This window comes from Ochlerotatus camptorhynchus, unplaced genomic scaffold (genome assembly GCF_037179485.1).
Source record: "Ochlerotatus camptorhynchus isolate MF236.1 unplaced genomic scaffold, CSIRO-AGI_Acam_v1.1 ptg000136l, whole genome shotgun sequence".
Taxonomy (NCBI): Eukaryota; Metazoa; Arthropoda; class Insecta; order Diptera; family Culicidae; genus Ochlerotatus; species Ochlerotatus camptorhynchus.
The window spans coordinates 519,462-547,407 of record NW_027040626.1 but is presented as its reverse complement, the minus strand read 5'-3'; the positions used below and the strand labels follow the sequence as shown (position 1 = coordinate 547,407).

Genomic DNA, 27,946 nt, shown 5'->3' with positions numbered 1-27,946 from the left:
TTGAGTGTGGAAAATTATGACCTGGGTCTTCGCCACGTTGATACGGATCTTCCAGCTGTTGAAATACTCAGACAAGACATTGAAGTCTCTCTGGAGTTTGGTAGACAGAGCTCCGATAATCCTACCCTTGAAGACGATGGATTTGTCGTCTGCGAACAGAGACAACAATCCACCACCAGGGAGAGCTGGAATATCGGAGGTGAATAGATTGAACAGGATCCTTGGGCTCATCCTGCTTACTTGGGGTACACCTGCACCGATGTTAAAGGCATCCGATGTGATGTTATTCAGAGAGACCTGGAGCGTCCTGTCCGATAGATAATTTTGTATAATCTTCGTGAGGAAGATCGGAAGACCGTATCGATGCAACTTGTACACCAGGCCATCATGCCAGACATTGTCAAACGCTTTTTCAACGTCTAACAATGCCATAGCAGATGTTTTTGAAACAGCCTTGTTCTGTCTAAGAATGTTTGTTACTCGGGTAAGTTGGTGGACGGTTCATCGACTTTTTCGAAAGCCAAACTGCTCCTCGAGTAAGATGTTGTTTTCTTCGGCAGATGTTAGAAGCCGGCTGTAAACTGCCCTTTCGAACAGCTTAGATAACCCTGAGAGAAGGCTAATAGGTCAGAAGAAGGCTGACGGAGAGGAAAGATCCTTCCCAGGTTTCCGAATGGGGACAATTTTAGCTTACTTCCAGCACGAGGGGAAGTAGCCAAGTCGGAGGCACTGATTGAAAATAAGTACCAAATGGTTGTAGAATCTGGAACTAAAGTGCTTGAGCTCTAGATTCAGGATGTTGTCGAAACCTGGGGCCTTCATGTGTTTGGAAGTTTTGATATAAGCCAACAGTTCGTCAGCCGTGATCTCGGATTCCACGGGAAAGATGTTAGGAACCTGGGTGAGATTAATTACATTTTAAGCAACCTTAGCTTCGTGAGGGCTGGTGATGATTGTGGGAGCTGACGAAATGTTGACCTATCGCGGAAGCCTTCTTTTCAGGTGTTATCAGGTGAACCACTGAACCATCAGGACAATTCAGTGGAACCAGCGGTGGAATAGGCTTCGGTGTAGTTTTAAGGACTTTTGTTAGTTTCTAAAAGAGTTTTTCACAATCTGGAAGGAACGGATGTTATTGGCAAAATTCTCATTTCTGAGTTCTACCATTTTGGCTTTGATAAGTTTGGTTAGACCGTTGGAATGGGTCTTCAAGGTCCAGTTCTCTTGTACTGCCTACGCATGGCGTTACGGAGTCTGATTAGGCTTTTAGTATTCTGATCAAAGTTCAGAGAATTACTCACCCATCTGGTAGCTGGTACGATGTCATCAGTCGTCTCAAGTAGGGCGCCGAAATCGATGGTTTCATCGACGACTTGTTGGATCCGATCCCAGCTAACCCGATGGTAATTTCGACGGGAAGCATGCAATCGATTGACGGAGAGAATAATTTCCTAACGAATTGAATTCCAATGAGACTTTCAGATACATTTTAGAGGCGATTCCTAGAGAATTCTTAGAAAAGATCCAAGGCAATTCCGAGGAGAATTTCAGAATTCCAAAATAGCTCTGATCAGAATTCCATGACATTAAAGTGTGATGTAGAAAACTATGAGAGAATGGAAATCTGAATAAAAATGTTAAAGAAATATTGAGAAGATTACTATGAAGAGTTACCAAATTATTTCAGACATAGCATACACTGCCGCTATTCGCATAACAGTCCCATGTAGATAGGGAATCATGCATAATAGGTGTAAAAATCCTAGTTCCGCAATTTGATCTTTTTTTTTCTAAGAGAGGCTTTGAAAGGTTGCTACGCTTTTGAAAGTAACATCCAATTATTGCTTATTATTTTTAAGTTTGTCTTCAGACAGTTTTCTGTTAATTAAGACTGTTTTACTAATTGTAGTTTATTACATTTTATGTACGCAAAATTTAAATGCGATTTACGACTTATTTTACTTGTAAAAAAATCATTGTAACGTGTTACACCTGGGGGATGCTAAATGTGTTATGTTTGGTTACTTGGGGGAGGGGGGGGGGGGGGGTTTTATTATAAAACGTTTTTTTTGCGTTACGTAATTTATGAGCAGACTCATCAATCGCGAACTACGTTTTTACAGCTATGAAGTGACCAAACCAAATTCGCGACTGAGCAAAAGAATTTCCCAATGAGAGCCCAAGTGGCAGTGTTCACGCCGAACGTGAACTGCTTAATATTATACTTATTTTGACCACCATGGGCACCCACTCATAGCCCATAGTGCAGAAAGGCAGATTCTCTCCTTGCTACCTTACTTGAGATTCCACTGTTATCGTATCATCTCTACCTAAACAGCTGATAGCAGTCGATGCTGAAAAACAATAGTTTTTTTGACTATTTTGAGCTTCTCCACTATTCTTCACAGATCTCATATGATCATACGGGCAGACTGGAGGCTATTGTCCTATCTATACCCACAGGATCGATGGAAATATATACAGCTGGTCAATCGTATACAAGGACAGTATAGGAGATAGTGTAAACTTCCAACTGCTCTCCACCCCCCCCCCCCCTTCCTGAACAGCAACAACAGCACCTCAGTAGTAGTAGCAAATCAAACCAGCAGTTAGTTTGTTGACCGCCGAAGCAAACGGTCCTCTTCTGCACGGACAAACTCCGTGCATCGCGCGCGCTCGCTCGACCTGTCGCACTTCTCGCCCTCAGACTTGGAAAGGGTGTAGTAAGAATTGTATATACGTGTAAATAAAGTGGACAATTTTACTGTTAAGTGTTTCATGCGCAAGATTACTGCACCCCGGCCCTGAGTATCGGCCAGTATATCCCGGCGTCAACAGGCAGTTTCCGCTGTCGCCTGGTGGGCCCGCTCAGTAGGCTTCGAATTATCAGCCTCAAAAAGCATCAGGTGCCATGTCTGCCCTTCTCAACACAGAATTAGCTGACAACCGATCAAAATCGACGACCAGTTCATACCGTTGAAGAAGACCGTCCGAGTTCTAGGAGTTCTCGTTGACCAATTCCTCAACTTTGAACAGCATTTCAGTGCAGTCAAGAAAAATTGCTGCAGCCGAGTGAATCTCATCCGGATCACTTCCCGACAGCACAGATCTAACAACCACAGCATTCGTTTTCATGTTGTGGGTGCAATTATCGACAGTCGCCTTCTATACGGGCTGGAGATAACCTGCATAGCAACGGATAAGCTTTTAGCTCCGTTAGCACCAGTCTACAACACCTACGTCCGGATTGTCTCTGGCCTGCTGCCATCCACGCCCGCTGACGCTGCGTGCATCGACGTGGCATCCTTCCTTTCCGCTTCCGTATAACCGCAGCTATCGCAACCAAAGCCGCTGCTTTCATCTCTAAAACATCCGGAAATCAAGGGATCTTCCTCCTCTACGAGGGGAACAGACTCCTCCGCACGGCTGCCAACGAAGATCTCCCCCCAGTGGCCAGGGTCCACTGGCATGAAGACAAATCCTGGCAAACACCATTACCGAAAATCGAAAGCCGGATTAAAGGCTGACTAAAAGTAAATTTGTACACACAAAAAGACCTGTAATTCGTGATTCATTAATTTAAAAAAGTCCAGTGATGGTTGCATTACAGTACTTTTATAAAAACTTCAAAGTAACAGCATTAGATGGTTACATTTCTCCAGTTCGAACGAAATCTCGAACCTTCCTCATGATGGAGGCCATCAGCGCCCGCACAGTGGAAACGGACACGGAATCAGCGCATTTTTGCATTTTGCCGGAATTTGCTGGATGTCATTGTTTTCCCCGCCGATTCGTCGAAGTCGCTGCTTTGAAATTGCCCAGTATTTTTCGATTGGTCAGAAATCCGGGCAATTCGGAAGATTCATTAGCTTGGGGACAAAATCGATCTTGTTGGCAGCATATCAGGTTCAAAGCCGAAGACAATTCAGTGGCCATGAAAAGGACTGCAGCTGAAATGTTAGGAGAAAAATACCCCACGCACACTCACCGATACACGGACGGATCTCGCTCTCGGGCCGGGGTCGGTATCGGTATCGGTATCAGTCTTGCCTGAAACATGACACCAACCAGCTGCAGCTTACCGCCGTAATGTTCTGTCTTTTCTGCTGAAGCTGCTACAATCTTTATCGTTACTACAACGCCCTCGGACCAACCGATCCTGGTCCTCACGGATTCGCACAGCGTCATACAAGCCCTGACATCCGAGGTCCCGGGTCATCCCTGGGTACAGGCGACGATGAAGTCCGCGCCACCAAACACGGTATTCTGCTGGGCTCTGGGGTAGTCCGGAATACCATCTGCCCCTCGCTATACCAACGAAGTACCGTTACACGATGTCAAGCACTGGATCGTGAGCAAAGTATGGGAAGCTTGGGATGCGGAGTGGACAGAACCGTTGAATCAGCGAGATCAGAAGATAGCGTTGCGTTTGAGGACCGGTCACAGAAAGATCCCGCACAATTTCGGTAGAAACGCCATCGAGCCAGGAGCCAATTTTCTGTTGAATTCAGCACTGTAAAAAAACTACTCTGTTGGGGTCCTCCTTCTGAGGCCTCACCATTAATGGACGAGATAAACTAGCCTACGGCAAAAAATCTCAAAAATAAAGTTAGAAAAAAAATCCAGTTTTTTCTTGAAATAAAACGTATAACGTGTCAGAAAATGATGCTGATTTCCAGTTGCTGACAATACATCAGCCGGCACTGGTGGTCTGGGCCGAGTAGAAAATTATTGCCAATACTCACCTGCGTAGTTTAGAATGCTGTAAAAACGCTATTCGCTAAACGGTTGCAATTTAACTTGCACATTTTGTGGGGTGATATCTTTGACGAAAACGATCTATCCATGTATCAATAATTTATTTCAGTACTTCTTTGCTTTGAACATTACAAACGTTTTGGTAGAACTATGTTTAATAGAATAATCAATAAGTAATAATAGTGAGAATCATTGTAAATCGTAACTGTTTTACTGCGTGTTTTCCTTCATAATTCTTTATTTTTGTTTCCTACTAATTTCCACACCATAGTGTGTGGCTAGCGAAATGTCTAAGTCTAATGATATTAGAATATAACAAACTGAAATTAGAAGTCTGACTAAGTTTGTTTTTGTAGAGAGATAGGGCCTAATGTATGATCGTAACAAAATGCACCATTAAATCTTAAATGAAAGCTGCCATAAAAAATAAACCTTATGGTCCTTGACTTGTTTTATTTGCTTACATGTGGATGGAGCTAATGGTTATCTTTAATATGCATTGCATTTTCCAATCTAACATGTCTTCTAAATATGGATATATTTTATGAATTTTGTTGATTAACCTGTTTGTATTTGTTGATCATATTCACTCCGTAATGCAAAATATTGTTTTTAGTATTTTCTCTCATTTATTTTTGGATTCAGCCTTTCGATGATCATACGCTTACCGCAATAACCAGTTAGATTCTCCGTATTCGTTTTGTGCATCTTGCTGGCTTTATCTTGCCCGTAAAAAGATGCACCTTCTTACATACTAGGAAGAAACCGTCGCATATATGATTTGATTGAATTACTCTTATATCTTTCATGCTTTTGTCTATAGTTTTGTAGTTTGCACCATTGCCGTTCCGTGATAATATCCAAGGTTACAGTTGTTTCTAATTCTCTTCTAGTTGAATAAGAATACTCTTAGTTGTGGCATAGTTACTAGACTTTGCGCTCAATTAATACCAATATACATGGGAAAAAAAAATAAAACTTTGCTAATCAATTTGGATAGTTAGTCGGTAAATGTTATGATAAATCAGTGTTAAGCGAGCCAGAAAAAGACAGAACATTTGTAAATTAAAGATGACTAGTATTGTGCTAATAATGTAACCAATTTATAGTATTAGTTAGTTCATTCGAATTTAAGTCGCACGTCCACTCCTGTTTTTTTTAACGCAAATTCAACTATGCTCAAACAAGAATTTCAATCAGACTAACATAAGGCAATTGAGCGAAATTATCCGTAATTTTTGACAGATTTTATTTGCAAGGAATATTTTTATTGATGATGATTAGTTTATGGAATTTTTTTACCATCATCTTGATAGTTTTACCAAGGTTTATCTTTCGACGAATATTTGAAACTAAAATTGCTGTATTCAGTTAAATTGAAGCCTTTAAATATTTGCACTACTGAAGCTGTTATTAACCTCTATAGAAGAAATTTCAAATTTGTGGATAACAGTTTTATCCTGCCAAAAATAATATCTCTATGTCTTTGAACATTTATTGGATCCTTCATGTTCTCTCATTTTGTATCACGTAATTTTCAGTATTTTGGGTCCTTCTTACCCTGCACCAATCAGTCACTTTCGTTGTTCAGCAGTGCGACGGTTCCCAGCACATTCGGGCCGTTGTCTGCGTTTCCGTTCGAGTATGGGCTGACGTTATTTAGAGTTGAACATGAATTGCTGGAACTACCGGTTGAGCCTCCAATTACAGAGGCGTTTGGTTTGTTATTGTTGATAGAATTGTTACTGCTGCTTCCTGGTAGCCCAGAATTTTGGCTGCTAACCCCCATCGGGCCATAGAAGATGAGTTCAGGAATTTGTCCTCCTTGAACTCCGGTACCGTTGGTACTCTCAGAGGAGCACTGAAACTGAAATGTGACCGTTCCAACGCAAACTTCACTCATTCCCTCTTGCCCAAAGAAGCTCAGCTCGGTTCCATCCAATACCACCGATGCAGTGTAGAAACATTCCGGTTCGATCTGAATGGGCGTCTCGAAGAACACATGGAACGTATTGCTGGAACCATCCGAGAAGAACTTTGTACTGTTTTCCGCCAAAACTCGCCCCAGTCGTTTCAGTTCAATCTTAACATCGTAGTCCGCCGCCCCAGTGGATGATCCATACAGACCAAAGCCAACAATGAATATCCGCTTATCAACGGAAAACTGAATCGAATCACAGCGTCCTCTGTAGCGCCATTGATTGCTCCTGTAGGCACACGAGGCAAATCTATGGCACACCTGGGTCTTCAGGCCCGCCCTTGTCTTAACCGGGAACGTCAATTTAGGTTTGTTCTTAGCGGTAAAGTTCAAAAATATATCGATTGTCTCCTGATTGGTCAGTATGCCCAGCTGAGCAACGCGGTTGGCGAACTCCTCCAGTGACATGGTCGGAATCCGAACCAGATACAGTGCTGGTCCCAACACCTGCCGTTTGTTGTTGGACGTTGGTTCTATGTCGATCTTTGTGCACGCCGCATGAGCCCAGTTCAGGGCAGCTTCGAACAGATGAATCTCTTTGCAGTTGAGTGTTTCCCGTGCCAGAATGGTTTCGAATGTCTTCAGGTCTATATCGACGAAGCCCTCCGATTTGATGGCCATTTCCGCCTGCAATTATGGTGACAACCGTTCGAACAGAGAGGGGGTGGAGAAAATTGATACAAAGCGTTAGGACGATGTGGGGATAGAGTACAAACTTAAAATGAGTAAAACTGCAATATTTTCCGTTTTTTCGCAAGTAAATTTCCTTTATCTATTTCGTTTTGCCACTTTGACGGTATACAGTTTCGAGTACATCTAGGTACAATACGATAAAATGTTTATAAATCGCTTCCTGATACGTGAGCCGGTACAACTTGGTTGTTATAGTATTGTTTAACATTGAGCTTCTGCTGTGTGATTGTTGTCTTTTGGGTTAGCTTTGATTAGATATGCATTGGATATTACACGGTGGGAAAATTTGAAAAACGACACACATTCATAGATTGAGATTGAGATTGTAGATTAAGTCTTTGGTAAACGAAATGAAAGTTTCGTAATTTGATCGCATTCAAATTTGGAACGAAAAATGAGATTATCACTTGAAATTAAAATTGAATTCTCCCGCCGATACATTTTGGCAATGGACTATCAGAAGCATAATTAAACTTGTCGTTACTAAGCCAATCAACACATGCTGATAATTCGATTTGCGAACATATTTATTTCTGTATCTTACAAAATATTGCAGTTTTAACCTATTTTTAGTATTATATGCGAAATGAAAACTTTGCTATTCTTAGATAAATGTATGAAGATAATGTTTACAAGGTGGTTTAGGATGAAATTTAGCAGAGGGTAGCAGTTCAATTATCAGAGGTATTCAGCCTCAACAGACGCATTATTAAAAGAAAATCATGGATTGTTGATTTTTACCATTGATTCACCCTTTAAACTATTTTAATTTTTGAAAACAATTGGAAGAGAAAGGAACAACTCTAAAGTACCTTGGTAAGAGTGAACTAACATTTGGGTACTTTTCTTATATAGTGTGCTTGCTCGAGATCACGGACCGTTTTTGAAATGCGGCAATGATTTATGTAAACTTATGCATTTACCATATAGGAATGAGACAATGTCTTGACAAAGGCTGATCGCATTTCAAAAAACCTGCTTTGAAAAATCATGGGATTTTACATTTTCACCAAGAGCGTGAAATCGCAAATTGTTTTAAGTCTGAGATCTAAACAAAACATTGTTTAGAGATTGTCAGAGCACCCGAGTACTAATGACTTCCGAAGTCATGCTTAGGCATATAATTTATTTTAAGTTTGTAATCTATTTTTTTTTTCGAAGTCCTCCATCCCGAATATTTTAATAGTTGAATTTTGAAAACTTATCATGTTTCTTAAATTTAAAATTTTTACCATGTCAGAAATTTGAACTGAGATCTCTTAAGATCCGAATATTTTTCCAAATGGTGAAATTTTCCCATGTCTGAATCATGCTGATTATTCTTTTAGAGCTATTCAGAAAACTTATTTGGAATTTCCTTAGAATCATCTTAGAATTCAATTTCCCGGGAACTTTTTAGAATTCCTTTTGAATTAAATTCCGATTTTCTATTGATTCAGCAGTTTCTTAGATTTCAACTCTCAAAATTTTAAATCATACTAAAAACTACCTTAGAATTCTCCTTATAAACCACTTAAAGTTCTTCTCACAATTAACTTGAAATACTTTGCAAAATTAGCTTGGATTTCTAGTCAAAACTAACATATTTTTTTTTAAATTAACTCACTTTTCCTATACAATTCTCTCCATAATGAATTATTCCTCATGATTCATGTTGAATGCTCCCAGAAACCCAGAAATTCGCAAGAAATTTTCCTCAGAACTATCTTGTAATTGTCCTCAGAAATTCATCTGAATTCTCTTGAGAATTTATTTTGATTTCTCTCCAGAATTAATTTGGAACTATGCCTAAATTACTAAGTTCTTTTAACAATTTCCTCGATGGTTAACCTCAGAATTACTATGGAATTTTAATCAAAAATTCCTAAGATTCACTTGGAATCATAAGTTTAACAGTATTACCTTGAAATCCTACTCAGAACTATTTTGGAATCAATCCTTAGATTTCAGTTGAAGTTGTCCCTGAAATTTGTCTCATAGCTCCTTAAGTATTCTTAGGATTCCCTTGAAACTAATCCCAGAAGTAGAAATTTTTATAAAAATTCTCTTTAAAATTCATCGATGTTCCAGAATCGTGAATTTTTTCCAAGTCTAAGAATCTTCCAAATCACACTATATTTGAAATACGTACCTGTCATGACCAAAATACTCAATAGAATTAAATGTTTAATTGCTCCCATAATCTTATTCAAGCATTTTTTAAGTTCCACACCTCAAATGTTTATTTTCGGTCCAAAACCCTGACCATTTTTTAACTTTTTTTTTTCAAAGTTCAGGATTTTGTAAATAAAATCTTCCTTCTCTTCTAATAAATTTTGCATTTCGTAAAAATTAGAAGCCTTCATAAAACATTATCTTTTATAAAGTTTACAACAGGCTCCGTAAAATTTCCACCGATTACATAAATTCCCTAATTTTAGTTTACCCATTAAATTTGCATTTTTTTAGCAGAGACAAAACATTCCATTGAATAATGAATTGTGCATGAGAGTATTGATCCATTTCAATGAGCATTTCTAAATCAGCTTTTTATTACATTCCGTACTAGCAAACATTGTGTGTAAAAGCGCAATGTAAACATAAAACAATAGCAAATTTGCGATGACTTCGGTCTACAATAACAACATTTTTTAAAGTAATTTGATCAGTTATATTTGGTCATGAAATTGTTTTCACTCACATAGGTACTTCACAACACTCCAGGTATTACGTAAATACGGCAAATGTAAATTGTTTGTATAGTAAGCATGTTAACATTCATTAGCAATTAGTAATGATTCGACAACAATCACCACAATTAAGGTACATTTATAGCAATATCAATATCAACTGAGTGATACACCGTTTATATCTGATGTTCGCATTCCCACACAAAAATGCTATCTAATGATGTATTTCTAGTAAAATTTGAGCTCGGTTCCTTAAACCGAAGGTTCCCCTGAGTTATCCATTTCGCTAGCGCTCAGTGAACTAGTGGAAACGGATGAAGAAACCGTAGTGGATGAACTAATTGAACTGCTACTATCTGTGCCGTTTCTGGTGCCAGGCGAAATCGGTTGGCAGGATTCAGGTTGCTCGAAATAGGAGGAAGGGGAACCAAGTGGGGGTGGGTTAGGAAAGTTCAACATTCTACTGGTGTTAGCTTTTGATTTTGGACTGGTAGTATCAGTATCAGTGCTATTACATGTACTGGTAGAACAACTATCGATTATGAAATGAGTGCTTTCCCTATCTATAACTTCTAGGTTGGCCGTACTGTCACATACCTGGGCGTCAATCACTTCCCAGCAGCGCTGCATCAGTTCCGGTTCCTCAAAGAGCCTCGACTGACTCAGCAGCAGGCAAGCGTTTTTTGCCGTTAGACTAGTTTCCAAATAATTGACACAGGCCCGCGCCAGATGGGGAACGATATACTTCTTGGCGACGTACAGTGTGGCCAGAACGTTATCCGCTTCCAGGTGGATCTCATCACAGTAGAGATATCTGATTGAAAAAAAAGTTTAGAAATCAACATAAACATTAAAAGATTTGAGAATTAACATCAATCATAACTACACTTTAAAATCGTTGGGTCAACTTACTTCAGTAACGTTAGGAAAGCGTTCGGTTCAACGTCAGGAACTTTAATTTCTTGCTTATTCTCGGCCAGTCCGCCGTAAAACATGGCATAAAAGACGGAACTTCCGGTAGCAAGCACGTACTTATGAGCCGGTATGGTTTGCACTTGTTCTGATGGCGGCGCGAGATGGTGAGAGAAAGAGAGTGAGACCGAAATTAGATAAAGGCATATAAAAAGGACACATGCGAGCGCATCGTTATGTAACCACGTGTTTGCATCTCGCCGGTTTTCTGACTGCTGCTGCTGATGATGATGATGATGCAGTATCCTAATTAAGCATCTTTATCTGCATACAGCTGCAGCAGCACTAGCCTAACGGGGCGTAGTCCCAACTGAGTACTTACCATCGGTCCCGACAATGAAACGTATGTCCGCCATCAAATCGTTGTTGAACATGGCCGCATTCCGCTCCCGAACGGTGCTCTTGGTGGCCTGCCAGTTTGGATCACCCGTGTCCGCCGCGGTAGTACTGGTAATGACACTGCTACCTCCACTGCTGGTGCTACTGACTCCAGTCGGTAGACAGAACGAGGTCGAACTGAGGGCACCGGGCGAGGTGATGGTCGGTGACGATGGCGCACTGCAGGGTTGAGTCACTTGCATATTCTCCACTCCTCGACCACCAGCCGGGCCGTTCTGATTGCCGGGTGCGGTGGCCCCACCAGTAGCGGCTGCTGCTGCTGCACCGCTGTTTTGATGAAACGGGGCCAACACGTTGAACATCTCAACTGCAATGAGAATATACGAGACACAAGCTAGAATGGTTCCATTTGTTCTTCCAACACCAACTGAGACTGAGTGCGGTTTTCGCACGGTGGACAACACGCTATAAACGTTTCCTTTATTGTCTACAATCACAGTAGTTAGTTATTTGCACACATGGTGACGTCACGTCGTCGGTCTGTTCACGCGTATGCTCCAAACTCGGAAGGTAGTGTTTACGGCTTGTGCACTAGTAGTGGAATGAAAATCTGCATTGCAAACAAATCGTGGTGGGTCGGAATGGTGCGAGAGAGCATTGATTTTCCGCTTGTTTTGTTTGTCCTTGATCCGTCGCCTGCCGAAGCACGGTGACGGAGAAGGGAAGGAGGTGGCATACCGGTCGCGGTCGTTTACCAACGGGTGGAAAAACTTTGGGTCGAATCCGTGAGTGTGTGAACGAGCTGAGAAACGATTAGCACACGGTGGGTTTGAATGCGGCTTGCACAAAAGCGCATTGGCGGTTAAAACTGTGTATGGAAATTTGCAATTTACTATATGGTTTTCAATATTAACGCTGTCTTTTAATTAATTATGAGCATTTCCAGCCCAAAACGCAAACCGGTTGGTCATGAGTGTTTCCGATTTGAATGAAACATTTCTCACGTGTTCGCTGCTACTAATGGTTGCATTTTTCATTTAAATATGATTTTTTCCTCCAGAGTAACTTTTGAAAAGGGCGTATAAAAAAATGGATTATTTTTTTTTTCAAAAAATCATAACTTGAAAACTATTGATCTGATCAAAATGACATATCAGAAAAAGTTTTAGGTAGTTAAATTATCTTTGCGGAAAAAAAAACACTGAAAGAAAAACTTAGTAAATTAGTATTTAAAAAACGTAAAACGATGATTATCTCAAAACACCCCCCCTTCGATCTTTATAATTTTTTTTTTCAAGAAAACTGAAAAAATGCCCTAATATTTGGTGAAGAGTGTATGCTGGTAACTTTCTTAAAAAAAAATCTATAATTTTTGAAATTTTTGTTGGTTTTTACAAGTTGGTGAAATTGCATATTTTTAAGTAAAATAGTAATTTATTTGGATTCTACGCATAATTTTCAAAAACTTTGCATATAGAAACTTTTTTCCTTAGTCCAGCCGTTCTCAAGTTAATGCAATTTAAAAAAATAATTAATAATAATTTTCTACATTTTGAGCCATTTTAAAATGTTAGTCGTGATGTCCAGCAACGAGATGTTTTTCCATGAATATATATTAAAAAACAAACAGTTCATTCTCAAATATGGTAGCTGTCAGACTTACCCGTTTCTATTTAGACGCAGCAGAAAAGAAACAAGTTTATTAGTAAATACTCTCAAATATACCCAAATAATCAACAAACCCACTCATGTGCCTTTTTTCTGTCCTCTATTAGTTGTATACCTGGATAGAATTGTGTATGTCATAACAGAGGCTCAAAACATAAACAGGTAAACAAATATGTTATTAAACCTGTAATTGAGATAAATTCTCTAGGTACTTCTCTGACGTATACCATATTGTGCCTTAAGAGCTCATCCCGCGATATCACAACTACATAAAAAGGCACCCCGTGGAGGCTTCTTACACTCACACTTAAAAAAGTTTGCTATAATCAATTGTACCTAATGAAGATAGGTATAATGTCAACATTGTAATTATTCTGCTACATATATATATATATCTATTGGGACGTTCTTCACCTGTTCTGTATCCGCTGATTTGCCGCAGATCCCGCCTCTCAAGGGTGAAAAAACTGGCTGTCTACAAACAAATCATAGCACCTGCGATCCTCTATGCAGCTCCCCTGTGGGAATCATGTGCACAGACTCACAGGAACAAAATCCAAATCACTCAGAATAGAGTGCTGAGGATGATTCTTGATCGTCCTTTCGACACTAGAATAACAAATTTACATGAAGAAGCAGGCATTGCCAAAATAGATTCCCGAATTAACGAAATTAAGACTAAATTTGCACAAAAATGTATTTTATCAGAACATGTATATAGTAGTTGTAGGTTAGTTGTAGTTGTAAATAGTAGTTATAAGTAGTCTCCTTTTTTCAAATTTTAAACAAACCAATCCCACCAAGGTGGGCATTCTTAAAACAGGCCTGATAGGACTAGGAACTGTAATTAATAATAATTTTAATTGAAAAGGAACTAAAGCTGAAAAGACGCATCTGTGTCACTTGATAAGGTATACATGTAAACCACACAATACAAGAAATAAAGATCATTTAAGTCAAGTTCTTCACCTGTTCCATTCAGTTCATCTCTCTTAGCGTTTCAAGTTAAAAAGCAAGTAGTTTTTTATGATGGATAACAATTTCAAGTGTTGTAAACCTCTACCTAAATCAATTTAGAAGCATTACACAGTAGCAGTTCAGTTGTTTATCTCAAAATTATTAGAATTTTTCGCAAATAACAGTCCAAAAGTGTATTTTTATGTTAGATAGAGCAGCATCACAATACAAAAACATAAAAAAATTTGCTAGCCTTTGTGGATTTAAAGATAAGCTAAATGTAGAAATGGAATGGCATTTTTTTGCAACTTCACACGGCAAAGGTCCTTGTGATGCGATTGGCGGTACCCTTAAGAGAATGGCAACCAGAGCAAGTTTAGCTAAGCAACACGAGCACCCTATAACGAACCCTAAACAACTGTACGACTAGGCAAATAGTCGTAAAGAAGATTTTCAAACAAAAATGTCATTTTGTTATGTTTCTACGGAAGAATACAAAAAGGCTGACACGGAATTTGATCCAATTTTTAAGAAAGTGAAACCAATTCCTGGAACTCGAAAATATCATTGCTATATTCCAGTTTCAAACAACCAAATTGCAGTAAAAATATTCTCTATTTCAAACGATACATCCAAATTATTCAATGTATTCAAATAATATGAGTTGTAAAATAAAATAATAAATATATACTGTTTTTTATCTCAACAAATCTTTCATTTGACCACATCAACGTGCTTCTCTTCCGCTGCCTCTAGGTAGAAACGGGTAAGTCTGACAGCTACCATATCTGAGAATGAATTGTTTGGTTTTTAATATACAATCATGAAATAAAATCTCGTTGCTGGACAACTCGACGAACATTTGAAAATGGCCTAATATGTTGAAAATTGTTATAATTATATTTTTTTAATTCGCATTAACTTGAGAACGGCTGGACTTAGGAAAAAAGTTTCTATATGCAAAGTTATCGAAAATTATGCGTAGAATTCAAATAAATTATTATTTTATAAAAAAAAATGCATTTTCATCAACTTGTAAAAATCAACAAAAATTTAAAAAATTATAGCTTTCTTTTTAGGAAAGTTACCAGCAAACACTTTTCACGAAATTTAAGAATATTCCATCAATTATTTTGAAAAAAAAAATTATAAAGATCGAAGGGGGGGTGTTTTGAGATAATCATCGTTTTACGTTTTTTAAATACTAATTTACGAAGTTTTTTCTTTCAGTGTATTTTTTCCGCAAAGATAATTTAATTACCTAAAACTTCTTCTCATATGCCGTTTTGATCAGATCAATAGTTTTCAAGTTATGATTTTTTGGAAAAAAAATAATCCATTTTTTTATACGCCCTTTTCAAAAGTTACTCTGGAGGAAAAAATTATATTTAAATGAAAAATGCAACCATTAGTAGCAGCGAACACGTGAGCAATGTTTCATTCAAATCAGAAGGGGTCGAGACAAAATTGACATTTTTTTTAACGATTTGAGCTAGAAATGCTCTTATGAGAGTTAGCCAGTCTTACAAATCTAGTCTTGAGATCCATGAAAGGTTTTTCTATTAACCTTATTGACCAAATAAGCTTTAGTTTCGTCATCACGAATAAAAGTATTGAAAGTTATTCAACATTGGGGGATTTTATGCGAAAATCTCCTGAAACCCCAACTTGCACTATCTTGCACATAATGAAATCAGTTCCGTTCGATTTCTGATATTTTACCCTAAAAGAAGGACTAATTTGATCAACTTTCTTCAGCGGGAACATTAGTTTTTGAATTTTGGAACATTACGATGTCGGATCAATTTCGGGTCAAAGTTAAGCAAATGTCGATCCAAAGTCAGGTTAGTGTCGGATGAATTCCAGGTTCATGTCGGGTTGGGGTCTGGTGAAAGTCTAGTTGATGTTGGGTTGGCTCAAGTTTTCCGGCAGAATATCGAACATCTGAACGCAACTGAATGATTTCAAGCGTTTCTCAATTGAAAGGAAGATGACCCATGCTTTCTTCAACGAAATCAACAATTCGAATGAGATCCCTTTGAAAGTGGGTGGTTACTAAATATTGACAATATTGTGATTTTCGTAAAATATTGTCTACCGAATTTGAGAAATAGGGGCCATGCATTAATATTGTCACGCAAAATTGTGGCAAAAGCGGCGCCGCCGGGATATTCTGAGGCATAAAATCTCTGATCACGTGTTCCTTCGGAAGGGAAGTAAAGCCATTGGTCCCCGGTTCATGAGTTGATGGGTCGATAGGTAGGATCCACGTGTAGGAGCTGCCTCCCTGGCGTCGGTACCATTGGTGCTCAGCACGGGAAACAAGATCGACGGAAAACAGATCAAGGGAAAAAAATCGTGATGCAAGAACAATGGAACCATTTATTTAAGACATACATACATAAGTCCATTTGATGCGGGAAAACAACAATAAACGGTTCTTACATGGTTTCTCGACAAATTACAGCTCCATAGTTTGAACCTTGCATTACAAGAGATTATTGATGATTATGTTTCAGATAGGCAACCTAGTACCGGGATCATGTGAAAGCATAGGCACAACACATTAAAATGTAAAGTGCCAAGACCTAATTCATGCATTTTGCCAATTTCTACACACATGTAATATTTTCTAAATTTCTATTTATCTCATACACAAACCAATCACCTACATTTTCAGCTCCAAACATCCAAAATTCACATTATTAGTTTTTTTTATAAATTGCTCGAAATTAGGATTTAGGTACGTGTAATTATGGCTCTCTTCTCATTGTTTGTTTGAACGCCTTTTTATTTAATTAGAAATCCTAGAAGCTTTAAGATTTTTCGAGGCCCAAAAAGATGACAGATACTCTAAGGGGTCATGTAATTATTATAAACATTAACGGGGAACTTGCTGACGTTTTCTTACATGGGAGGGAGAGGGTCTCAGAAATGTATCTCGTAAGCATGAACGGGTCAAATGCACAACTACTCAGTCTTGAAAAAATCAAAAAAGGTGGTAACGTAATTCCTGAATGTTCCCTAAGTTATAAATCTCGGAAATGTTCCTGTGTTATAGGGGAAATGGATGTAATGTCGGCCTAAATGCTCCTAATTTGGGCCCATACATAAATTCAGCAATCGAACAAATTTTCAATTACGACCAAAAATATCCATTAGTACCGTCCCAATGACGCGTTTAGCTAAATAAAATTGATAAATAGCAGATTTTTAGTGATGGGCCCAATCTTAGATCCATAGGCCAACATTAGAGCCATTTCCCCTACTATGTTATTATGAATCTTAGCTATTAGCTGTGATCAGTGCTTTCTCCGTGCGTCACATTTTGATTAAAATCGCCTGAAATAGTTGAACAACAGCATTTCAAAATTGTTGAACAAAGTTCAGGAAATTTTAACCGATTTTTCAGAAATAATTAGAAATAATTTTAACTAATTTTATTTTTAGTCAATTACCCAAAAAAATTTTATTGAACTTCAGATCTCTACGATGTTGAATAGTTCATTTTAATTGTTTGCTTTCTTATTGCAAATTTTGCACCTCATTAGACAACTGTGTGTGTCCATTCCCAGGTTACTTTCACGTACAGTAAGCCCAGCATGGCTGAAATACTATCATCAATTGGATGACTGTACGCATACCCGAGCAAAGTCCAGCTTCAAAATGACAGCAAATTGAAATCAAGTTTTGATATCAACATCAAACTGAAATCATTATTTGATTTCAGTTTACGCAATTGATACCAAATTTTGTTTTCATTTTGCTGTAAATTTGCTCTTCAAAAATATGTTGTTGCGGGATGGTTTCATTGCCTTAGCATAGCATCAAATTGAATACATGTTTTGTTATCAACAGGAAAAATTGATATCAAATTGAGTTTTCAGTTTGCTCTCACTGATAGCAGAAACAGTTTTCAATGTGATGTCACAGGAAGATTATTTTGCTCTCAATCTTGATATTTTAACCGTTAAAACGACCAAAACGACAGCAACCTGAGTAATCATTATCAGCGAAATCACAACATCAAATTTAGATTTCAATTTGATCTCAGACTTTGCTCGGGTTCCAGATTTAAAAACAATGTCCTTAAACCCGGCGCGTATTTAGTTGTTTAACGAAATGTGTATGATAGGAATGCTTGGCGATATGATGACAAGCAGTTTCGTCCTAATGAAATATTGGCACTGAATTAGCTGCTTGGAGACGTCTGGTCCTTTTAAACATTTTGAGCCAAAAATTCACGAGACGTTCATGAGCCAGTTGCAATTCAACATATTGTTCTTCGCAATGAGCGTTGCTTGACAGCTTTCAATAAACAGCACTGGGAACACAAGTTAAAACTACCCGTAACACGAAAAAGTATAGTGAAATTTAAAAAAAAAAACGGGAGAAAAAATATTTGCGTTCAACTTCGACCACAGCCAGTTGTCCCACACCTGTCTACAGCAGCAGTAGATTTTTTTTTATTTCGGTGTGAACCACGCGATAGCCTGTTAGACTCGCTATTATATAGTTGCTCTTTGTTCGTTGCCTTTTGTTACTACGGTGCAAGATGTGTGAAATAAAAAAACACCATCAAGTTTAGCTTCAGCCATGGTGATGCTAAACCAAACATCGGAGAGATTGTAAATTTCTCCAAAGCATTCGACGCGGATCCGGCTGAAATTGAAGTTTATCGCATTGGTGAGGAAAGGGGAGTCTTCATGAATGCTCCATGCTGACATACAATTCGGAGGATTTAATCTTCCATTACGCCAATGGAACGACGGCAAAGGTACGCATGTCGCATGCTGGTGAATTCATCCAATATGTGCGTGTGTATGACTTGCCACCAGAGGTACCCGACAACGAGCTGGATAAAGTGCTGGGGAAGTATGGAAAAATTAAACGCATCATCCGGGAGAAATTTCCAACTGATCTGTGCTATATACTACAGGGATCCGCGGAATATATATGGATGTGAAGAAGGAAATCCCCACGTCATTACATTTCTTCAATCGCAAAGGAAATATATTTTTTATGATGGCAACAAAGATAAATGTTTTCTGTGCAAGGCGAACGGACACCGGAAGCTTTCCTGCCCCAAGCGGAAGGCTCGGAAGGAACCGGAGAAGCAACTTAAGGGAAAAGGAAAGCAGCAAAGTGAAAGAAAACAAAACAGAAGCAGTACGTATGCTGGTGTAGTGGTGGAAGGTGCGTCGTGAGTCATTAGCGACCAGGAAACGGACACGGACATGTCTAATAAGTATCATTTATGTTTTCCACTAACTTAGCATTAACCAGATTTTATTAAAATAAATTGCTCGCAAAATAAATGCATTTTAAGATTGCACTCGTATACCTCACCGTGCAAAATTTCGTAACCATCATCACTTTCAAAGTTCTTCTATCCTCCACTGGAGCCAACATTGATTTGCCAGTAGAAAGTGGACAATTTGAAATGTCGATATCTTCGACCATTCCCGCCAAATGCTAATCAATCCCATTCTGAAATAGAACCCAAGCTACCGTTCTCATCAATCCTCGCACCTAATTACACTCCTGCGCTCAAAAAAAGTACACAGTAATATTCTCGCACTAGTCATAACACTTAAATATTGAACTTCTTAAAACGTTCTTAAGTTTGAATTCACTAGTGTAGCTTGTCTGTACTATTCTTATGCATAATGCGAAAATATTACCGTACAATTATTTTTTGCACAGGCGTTTAAGTCGTACAAAGTATGCAATATTTTTGAAAATATTATAGATTACATATTCTGCTATGTATCTACTGTTTCTGCTTGTATAAAATCGGTATTTGGCAATTTTTAAATATATTTATATTCTTTTTTTAAATTGAAACTGAAATCATCTTACTGTATGATGAGTTATTTTCAAACTGAGCTTTCCTAATGCAATTGAAATTTATTTATCTTCAATTTAGTCATATGTACCTAGCGATTTTTAGTTTATTCAATATTTCCCAAATATTTATGGGTATCTACGTTATAAAAATCATACTGGAGCATATCAACAAATGGCGTGGCCCATATTGAAAATCAAAATTTCTGTAATCAGTCCTGCACATATTACTCTAACCAGGTAGGGGATGTGACAGAAGCGCTCTTTCTTGCAAAAAGATCACATTTGACTGCGGTTCGTAGGTATTTCCTTGTGATTTAAACACAAGGAAGGACATCAACACTTATTCAGAATGTCGACGAACATTTCTGGACTAAGTTTGATTGGTGAAATTTGGTGTGGTGGTACAAACAATATCATGCATACGGTACTAATTGCCAGATACACTATGAAAACTCACAATGTGTGAATTAAATGTTGAATATCAGCTTGATACTAAGTATTCTAGTAGTCTTCAACTTTCTGTCAATTGAGTTCAATCGATCGTCCCCGTCCTTAACTCTTAAAACCCAAAACAATTAAGGTGCAGTTTACTGTGGTGCAATGTTCAAAAATTCTATCCCAGTTTTTTTTTCGACGCATCATTTCAGATCGCAAAAAGTTCTCATCATCAACATACCTTTTGCTATTTTATATAAACTGATACAAGTTTTTTTCCAATCTGAAATAATGCGCCGAAAAAAAAACTAGGTTTGAATTTTTCGATAATGCATCAAAGTAAATTGCACCTTAAATCGAAACGGAGCGCACACTTACTATTGTGATATGGGAACACTGAAAAAATCTGCTCTTCATTCCTCTTCATTGGTCGCTGGGAGATTTTCGCATACAGGTTGGACATAATCTTCCGGAACTTAATGACCAAGCTGGATACACTCTTTCTGCCAGCAGAAAGTTCCCTGTGTTCACAAACACCTGAGTTGTTTTAGATTTGTCCAAGGTATGTTTGCGAATGATAAAAAAAAATAGGGCGTCACTTTGGTAGCTAAACTATTGCACTTGTTTTTTTTTCTTGTTTAGCTTCCTCGAAAAAACTGAAATCTCCTTCAATACTCCTTACTTTGATTCACATCATCTTCGATGGATGTTGCCGAAATTGACGTTGAAAGACTGTTTTATCGCCTCCAAACCACAATCCAAGCAGGCTGTGTTAATGTAGCTACTTTTCAGCCATCTTTTATTTTCTTCCACAAACTCCTGCGAGCAGTCGAGGAGATGTAAAAGCCTGCTGCTTTTCTACGCGGATTGCGGCCGAATAGAGAGCGTACTCGATAGAGTATAACATCTACTACAGAGCTACGCTACCTCTACCTCAATATGCGCCTTTCGCGTAGACCGTCTGCGCGTGAACCATACATTATTAATATTTGGATGTATTAGCACAAGTTTACGAAGTTTACTTCAGCGAAGGCATGGTGTAGTGCGGGGGTGAATTATTGCACTTGCGCATCATGTTCGATTTGCATGTGTTTGTAGCACAGTGCACAGCTTCCTTAGCAATGTTTATGGTTTGTGTACAGAACGAGTATGTTGATGTTTAAAGAGCGATATTTTATGGCATAACATTTTATTTTTGTTTCAGTTTAGGTTCCTCATATTTACTATATTTGTGTTCATTTTAAGAACTTTCAATTTAATTTCAACAAAATGAATGAACAGTAATATATCCTAAATTTGCTTTCATTATACAATGTTACGATCCAATTGAATCACCTTCGTTAACAATGTCATGAAATAGGATAATAATTATCAATTAAGTTTTTAACCAGTAAGTTATCGGAATATACAGTCGGCCCACGATTTCACTTTTTACAATCATCCTGCTTGTCACCAATATACTCATTTGAGCAATGCTCGATAATCCAATGTTGCTGTTGTACAAATGTATTGGTATCAAAGTCGTAAACTCATACTAACTCGTTCGGATTTTGCATAACTAAACATAACACATACAAAAACAGATTTGCAAAGGTTTGTTTGTTTACATGTTGAATCCCTATATTCTCTCACATTTATATGCTCCGTCTCTCATCGCGCCTCTTTTCCGTTCTCTCAATAAAATGATTTGATGACGTCATGGATGTGCATGATGAAAAGACCGGGTTTCGATGCACTTGCCGCAGATGACGTATACTTGAACCGCTTGTAGAGTTGTCATTGTATTTGTTTTATAGAATGTCGTGCGATTGCCGTTGGTGGAATTTCGATATCATCCTTACGATTTTCGATTTATTGAATCTATTTTTAGCGACATGTCAATAAACTATAATTAATTTTTAGAAATATTTTTTTTTAAATTGTCATAATTAAACCAGGTCAATTTAAAATAACAAATGTATTAAATGGCACAGCATTGTTGGTTTGCTTGTTTTTATTCGAGAGACTTTCAACCGAACTGTGGAATAGCCGTAGGGATAAAATTAGAATAGCAACAAAATCGTGTCATCAACTTTTTCACCCTACATTTTAACAACACTTGACTGCCTTGTTGTTTTTCGCGTACAGCAAACCTTTCAAACACATAATAATTATTGGGAAACCATGAGCCATAAAATATACCAGCAAAAAAGCTAACCTCAAATGAGTTGCGCACAGCAGTTGTGTTTCCTTCTTTCTCGTTTGGACATCTACGTATAGATTGGCTCATTATTTGGTACGACCAGAAGGAAGAGCCTTCGTCTACGTTGAATGACCGTCGGTTTTGTGTTTTTGCGCGTCCAGTTTTTTCGAGTCTGTTCTTGGAACGAATTGGTGAATGTAGTTATTAGGGGGATGTTCAAGAATCACGTTATGCTCTTATTAAGGTGCAATTTACTTTGATGCATTTTCGAAAAATCCAAACCTGTTTTTTTTTCGGCTCATTAATTTATATTGGAAAAATGCGTAAAAATGGGTTTAAATTTTTGAATATTGCACCATAATAAACTGCACCTTAAAGCAATAAAATGTTTATTTTATTGTTTTTTTTTTCTTCAGTTGATTGCTTATAACCACATATTTTTATCTGATTTTAAAATGAAGCCGAAATAAAATTTAAAATGTATGATCGCAATAGCATTGAATAAGACATTATTCTTCTTCTATTATTCTATTATTTCAGAACTTCCACAGTTGTTAATTGAGAGCTTTCTTAATTCATGTAAATTACTGCGATTGCGTAGAGACCCACTTCGACCTAATCGCCCATTTTGGGCCTATCGAGCAGAACATATCAAATATATCCATGATTTCCGCGTAAACCAGTCAATCATATGTTTGGTACGATAAGGCTATCAAACAAAAACTATTAGAACAAAAGAAGCGCTCCGACCGATTCCATTTTTAACTTCATCCGTATGTCAAAGTGAATTAAAAAGTGATTCAATGCATTAGGACGCAATCAGAATTCGTAGGCCGAGTTTGGAATCAGGAAAGTGTGTTAGATTTTTGACAATATCTTAACAATTTGTTACTCTTTATCAAATCTAACAGTATGTATGGAAAGGAGCGATTCAAATATGACGTCCACTCTTGAGGAGAAAGAAAGGGGTTCTAGAATGTGTGACACTACGTGTAATAAGTATGGAAAAAGTGTTACACAGGGGGGGGGAGGTTAAAAAATCGACTAAGTCGTGAAACTGTCCCAAAGGCAGCTTATAAAAAAATTCGGCGTTTATGTGAGCGCAATTTTAAACGAGAGAAGATTTTACGTGATTTGTTTTTGTGTGTATGTGGCAAGTACAATCATACTCTAAGCCCAGGGAAGTCGACAAGTTTTCCAATTCTAAAAAAATCCTAGACCGGACCGGGAATTTCGAACCCAGCCACCTCCAACATGGTCTTGCTATATAGCTGCGATTTTTCCGACTGAGCTAAGTGAGGCCCTAATAAACCAGTAGCAGTCTCCGGTGAACAAAATTATAGCGCTAATTTATTGGCATGCACTTAATTGATTGTATCTGACCACTTAATTGCATGTATCTACGATCATCGATTCCTAAGTGTTTAAGCTTCAATCTTGATTTTTATTTAAATTAATCATAGGTATTACAAAATGTTGCTGATTTTCCAGTTGCCGATAATATAATAATTATTAGAGCAGAAAGCAAATGTAAACAAACAAATACATTCACATTGCGTGCTACGTAACGATAATCCCCATAGAATAGCGGACGCTAGTTAGATTGACGAGAATATGTAAAATCCCCACATCTTATTTTGGAACATCCGTCTTGATCGAAAATGGGATTAAAAGCAACTGATATTATCACTCTTGACGACCGTCTGTACACAATTGGTGGTATATTCAGTGCATCACATTATTTAACTGTTGCAATGGCGATCAAAATAAGCACCGATTGCACTTTTCCTAACACAGATTTCAAAATCGAATTCCATCCGGTCTCGTCTAACGGTGCTTACTCAATCACCGTGTGTGGTGGTGTCCGGTCGGTCTTCATCATCAGCAGCAGTGCTTTTGGCGCATTGTTCTCAAGTACAAAACGAAAGGCTGCCCGCAAGCAGAAAGCTGCTGCTCACATGAGCGTCCATTCACCGAAGAAGGAGGAAGAAACAGCACCGCTACTGATCGGATTCAGTAGCTATATAACTATCGACATCTATAGTTGAAATCAAGCATGCCGGTAGATACTTCATTTTTATCATATTTAGCTAGTCTATACAATTAAGAAAACTATACTATATACTGTCCATCCAACCGGGAAATCTGGGAAAAATGCGGGAACCCCAAAAAACAATCATGAGATGATTGGTCCAGAGGTAAATTAAAATGTAATTAATTAAGGTACACAAAATTAGTCAGGACATTGTAGAATGCCATGGTTAGTCTGTAAAATATAAAGATCTGAATCCATACCTCTGATGATCCAAGAGTGTTAAAGTGACTACAAAAAAATAAATGTCTGTACTCCAGGTATTTTGGAAAACCTAATAATCCAAACCACTCTTTACGAAGGTTTACCCATTATTTCATTAAGTGGAATCTTCGTACTTCGAACATAAAAAACAGATATCCGGGATTATTTAGATAATTCAACAGCGTTATTTTTAAACACAATTATTAATTTTAAATGATGAGTTCAGTTTGAGAAGCGTTGGAGAACGGTTAAGTGTTTTGCTGCGCTGCGTGCTTTTATTTTTTTAGAGCTCGGGCTATCTTTATGCTCGCGTGTAGTTTTCCGGTGCTCGCATTTGAAAAAGTGTGTCCCGGGCGCGATAATTTGATTTAGAATTGTTTGTGCTGATGTTTGCTTAGGTGCTTGGTGTGCTCTCGCTTTGTTGTCGGTGTGACTCGACCGCACTGATCTATTATTAGGTTTTTGCGATGTGCATTGCTTTTGGGCACAGAGTGACTTGAAAAAGAAAAGTGATATTTAGTTATTGTGTGGTTGGAATCGCTGCAGGAGGAATTGTTTAAAAATGACTAGAGAAAAATAAGCATCGGGAATGCGCTCCCGGATATATTGATTTGGTGAGTACGTTCCAGATTGAAGATGTGTACTGTCATTTTAGATAGTTACATTTCACTTCAACAGTTGCAATGAATTCGACGCGTTCTTCTTAAACAAACCATCCCGTGGAAAGCTTAACATGTATTGCGAATTTCGTTATTCGTTTTGTTGGATCATATTGTTGGAAGGAGACTCTGCTTACGGTCCCGTCCAACCCCTTTTTGCACTTCATACAGCAGTATGTTGAATTCAGAATGATGACAAAATTTGATCTTGCTGTTGAGTGGAGCCACATGCAGGGCAAGACCCAAGCTAGGATGGTGGCTACTTACATACATACATACATACATACAATTATTAATTTTAAATAATGTTATGAGTCTCCGTGAAGCACAAAATGTTCAAAAATTTTGAGTGGAAATTGAATAAGATTTCGATTAACGATAAATATTTTAGAAACTTGTATCCCACAAAATGTTGTTTGGCTTACAGAACTTCAATATCTAAGCTCCAGGATGATTTGAAGAACTTTTAATACTGCGTTTCTCCTGCTAAGCTCCCTTGTATTGATATATGCCTTTTCCGACATACCAAAATAACATTTAGGCCCATTTTTTGCAGGTGACAATTTTTTGATTTTATACGAATTTATGATTCTATAAGATTTTGGAGATCTAGATCATCAACATGTTAATTTAAATCCCATCTCATATGTTTTCTATAAAGCAGACGTATTGTAGTACAATTCTGCTGAAAAAATATGTTTTTCTATAACCGGTTATTTTTGAACGCCTTTTTGTTTAAGGCAGAGATGTTTGGATTTATTTTTCAAATAACCGGAAAAAACCGGCAATTAAAAATTGTATTTGAATAGACACCTTGATTGGACAAGTAGGGAATAAACGAGGATTTGGATTCATAATTTCAAACTATAAAAATCCCAGAATTACTAAATGATCTCATTATCCAGTACCTTTCTTCATTGTAGCCCGAGAAATCTTCTCGAAGTCTCAAGGTTCTAGAATCTATATATTTGAAATGATTATAAGTCCAGAAGTCGATGAATCTCAAATGTCCTGGAATCTTGATTTGGTTTAATCTGGAGAATTTTAATTAATATCCGAAATCTTAAGAATTTGTCTGTCCGTTATCCATATAGGGTAGATTTATCAGTCATGACTCTATGGTTCCTATTATGGATAGTAAGAAACGTATAGCCATAACTGGTACATAAATCCTGAATAGTTTATAAGGGATTGGCGTGCATCTATCTACTTGTATTAATTTTTTTAAATGTATGGGCATTCGGCAGTCGTGGATGATTTAGTAGATCATTTTATCTGAACTTTAAAACGATTTGGAGAACCTAGCACATGGACATGTATGGAAAATGATACGAATAAATAATAATAATAATAATAATAATAATAATAACATCAAATTGCATCACGGAAAAAACGCTGTAGAAAATTACCCATTGGGTATTTTCTCTTGAAAATTTGGATAGAAGTAGTTGTGTTGTTAACACTGTATTTTTTATCGCTGTCAGTTTTTCATAAGTTGGAAAAAATGGCGTCACCCGAAAAGCAAACACAAGAATTGATTTTGTGCAAGCACCTGTAAAATCCTCAACTCTCTCATCGGGACAACGGGAAAACAACTCGGAATCGTGCAGTCAATGGTGAGTCGTATGATTAAACGTTACTACGAAACTCTGAGCATCGAACGGAAGGAGAAATGCGGTCAGAATGGATGTTCTATTAGTGATCAGGATCACAAGCGTTTCGTGAAAGCGTTTAAGCGGAATCCCAATGCTTCGGTCAGGGATGTTGCCAAAAAGTTGAATCTGTCCAAGTCTTTCGTTCAGAGAGCCAAGGGTAGGGAGGAACTGCATACGTACAAAGTGCGGAAGGCTCCAAATCGTGACGAACGGCAAAATACCGTAGGAAAATCACGGGCCCGGTGACTGTGTGACGAAGCCTCATTGTCTCATCATGGATGATGAGACTTACGTCAAGGCGGACTTCGGGCAGCTTTCGAGGCTACTGTTCATCACCGCGATGTTCCGCAGGAAGTGAGGAAGCAGAAACTTTGAAAGTTTGCCATGAAATACATGATTTGGCAAGCGATCTGCTCATGTGGCAAACGGAGTACGCCGTTCGTGCCTACCGGGACTTTAAACGGATAGATCTACCTCAAGGAGTGTCTACAAAAGCGTCTGCTTCCTCTGTTGATGCAACACAAGTGCCCTACGATCTTCTGGCCGAATCTAGCTTCGTGCCACTATTCAAATGTTTTCCTGGAGTGGTACGAAGCCAACGGGGTCACTTTCGTATCCAAGGACAAGAACCCCCCAACGCACCAGATCTAAGGCCCATCGAAAAATACTGGGCTGTTATGAAGCAGGCACTACGGAAGCATCCCAAGAGGTCAAATCTGAAGAAGACATGAAGAAAAAGTGGGTTTCCGTACAGAAGAAGCTGCGGCCAGATGTTGTACAGAACCAAAAGCTTCCTAATGGGTTATATTTTATTGTCTGAAAGTTTGAAAAGGAT

At 38.1% G+C, this 27,946-nt stretch overlaps 2 protein-coding genes across 4 annotated transcripts in view; one reads left to right on the top strand and one right to left on the bottom strand.

The window, feature by feature from the left end:
- Brf (Brf RNA polymerase III subunit) overlaps window positions 1-27,946 on the top strand; it is an 85,228-nt gene that overhangs the window by 3,100 nt on the left and 54,182 nt on the right. The gene's annotated exons all lie outside the window — the stretch shown is intronic.
- The window catches only part of lute, a 28,070-nt gene continuing 4,968 nt past the window's right edge, over window positions 4,845-27,946 (bottom strand). The window contains exons 1-5 of one of the 3 annotated variants that reach the window (XM_065220937.1): window positions 20,698-21,216; window positions 11,393-11,776; window positions 11,011-11,158; window positions 10,696-10,912; window positions 4,845-7,363 (exon numbers count right to left, since the gene is read on the bottom strand). In XM_065220937.1, the coding sequence (XP_065077009.1) occupies window positions 6,329-7,363; window positions 10,696-10,912; window positions 11,011-11,158; window positions 11,393-11,776; window positions 20,698-20,782 (1,869 nt within the window). In that variant the 5' untranslated portion in view covers window positions 20,783-21,216 and the 3' untranslated portion in view covers window positions 4,845-6,328. Of the gene's footprint in view, window positions 7,364-10,695; window positions 10,913-11,010; window positions 11,159-11,392; window positions 11,777-20,697; window positions 21,217-27,946 lie in introns of those variants that run through there. The other 2 variants (XM_065220938.1, XM_065220935.1) reach the window with 2 other exon arrangements.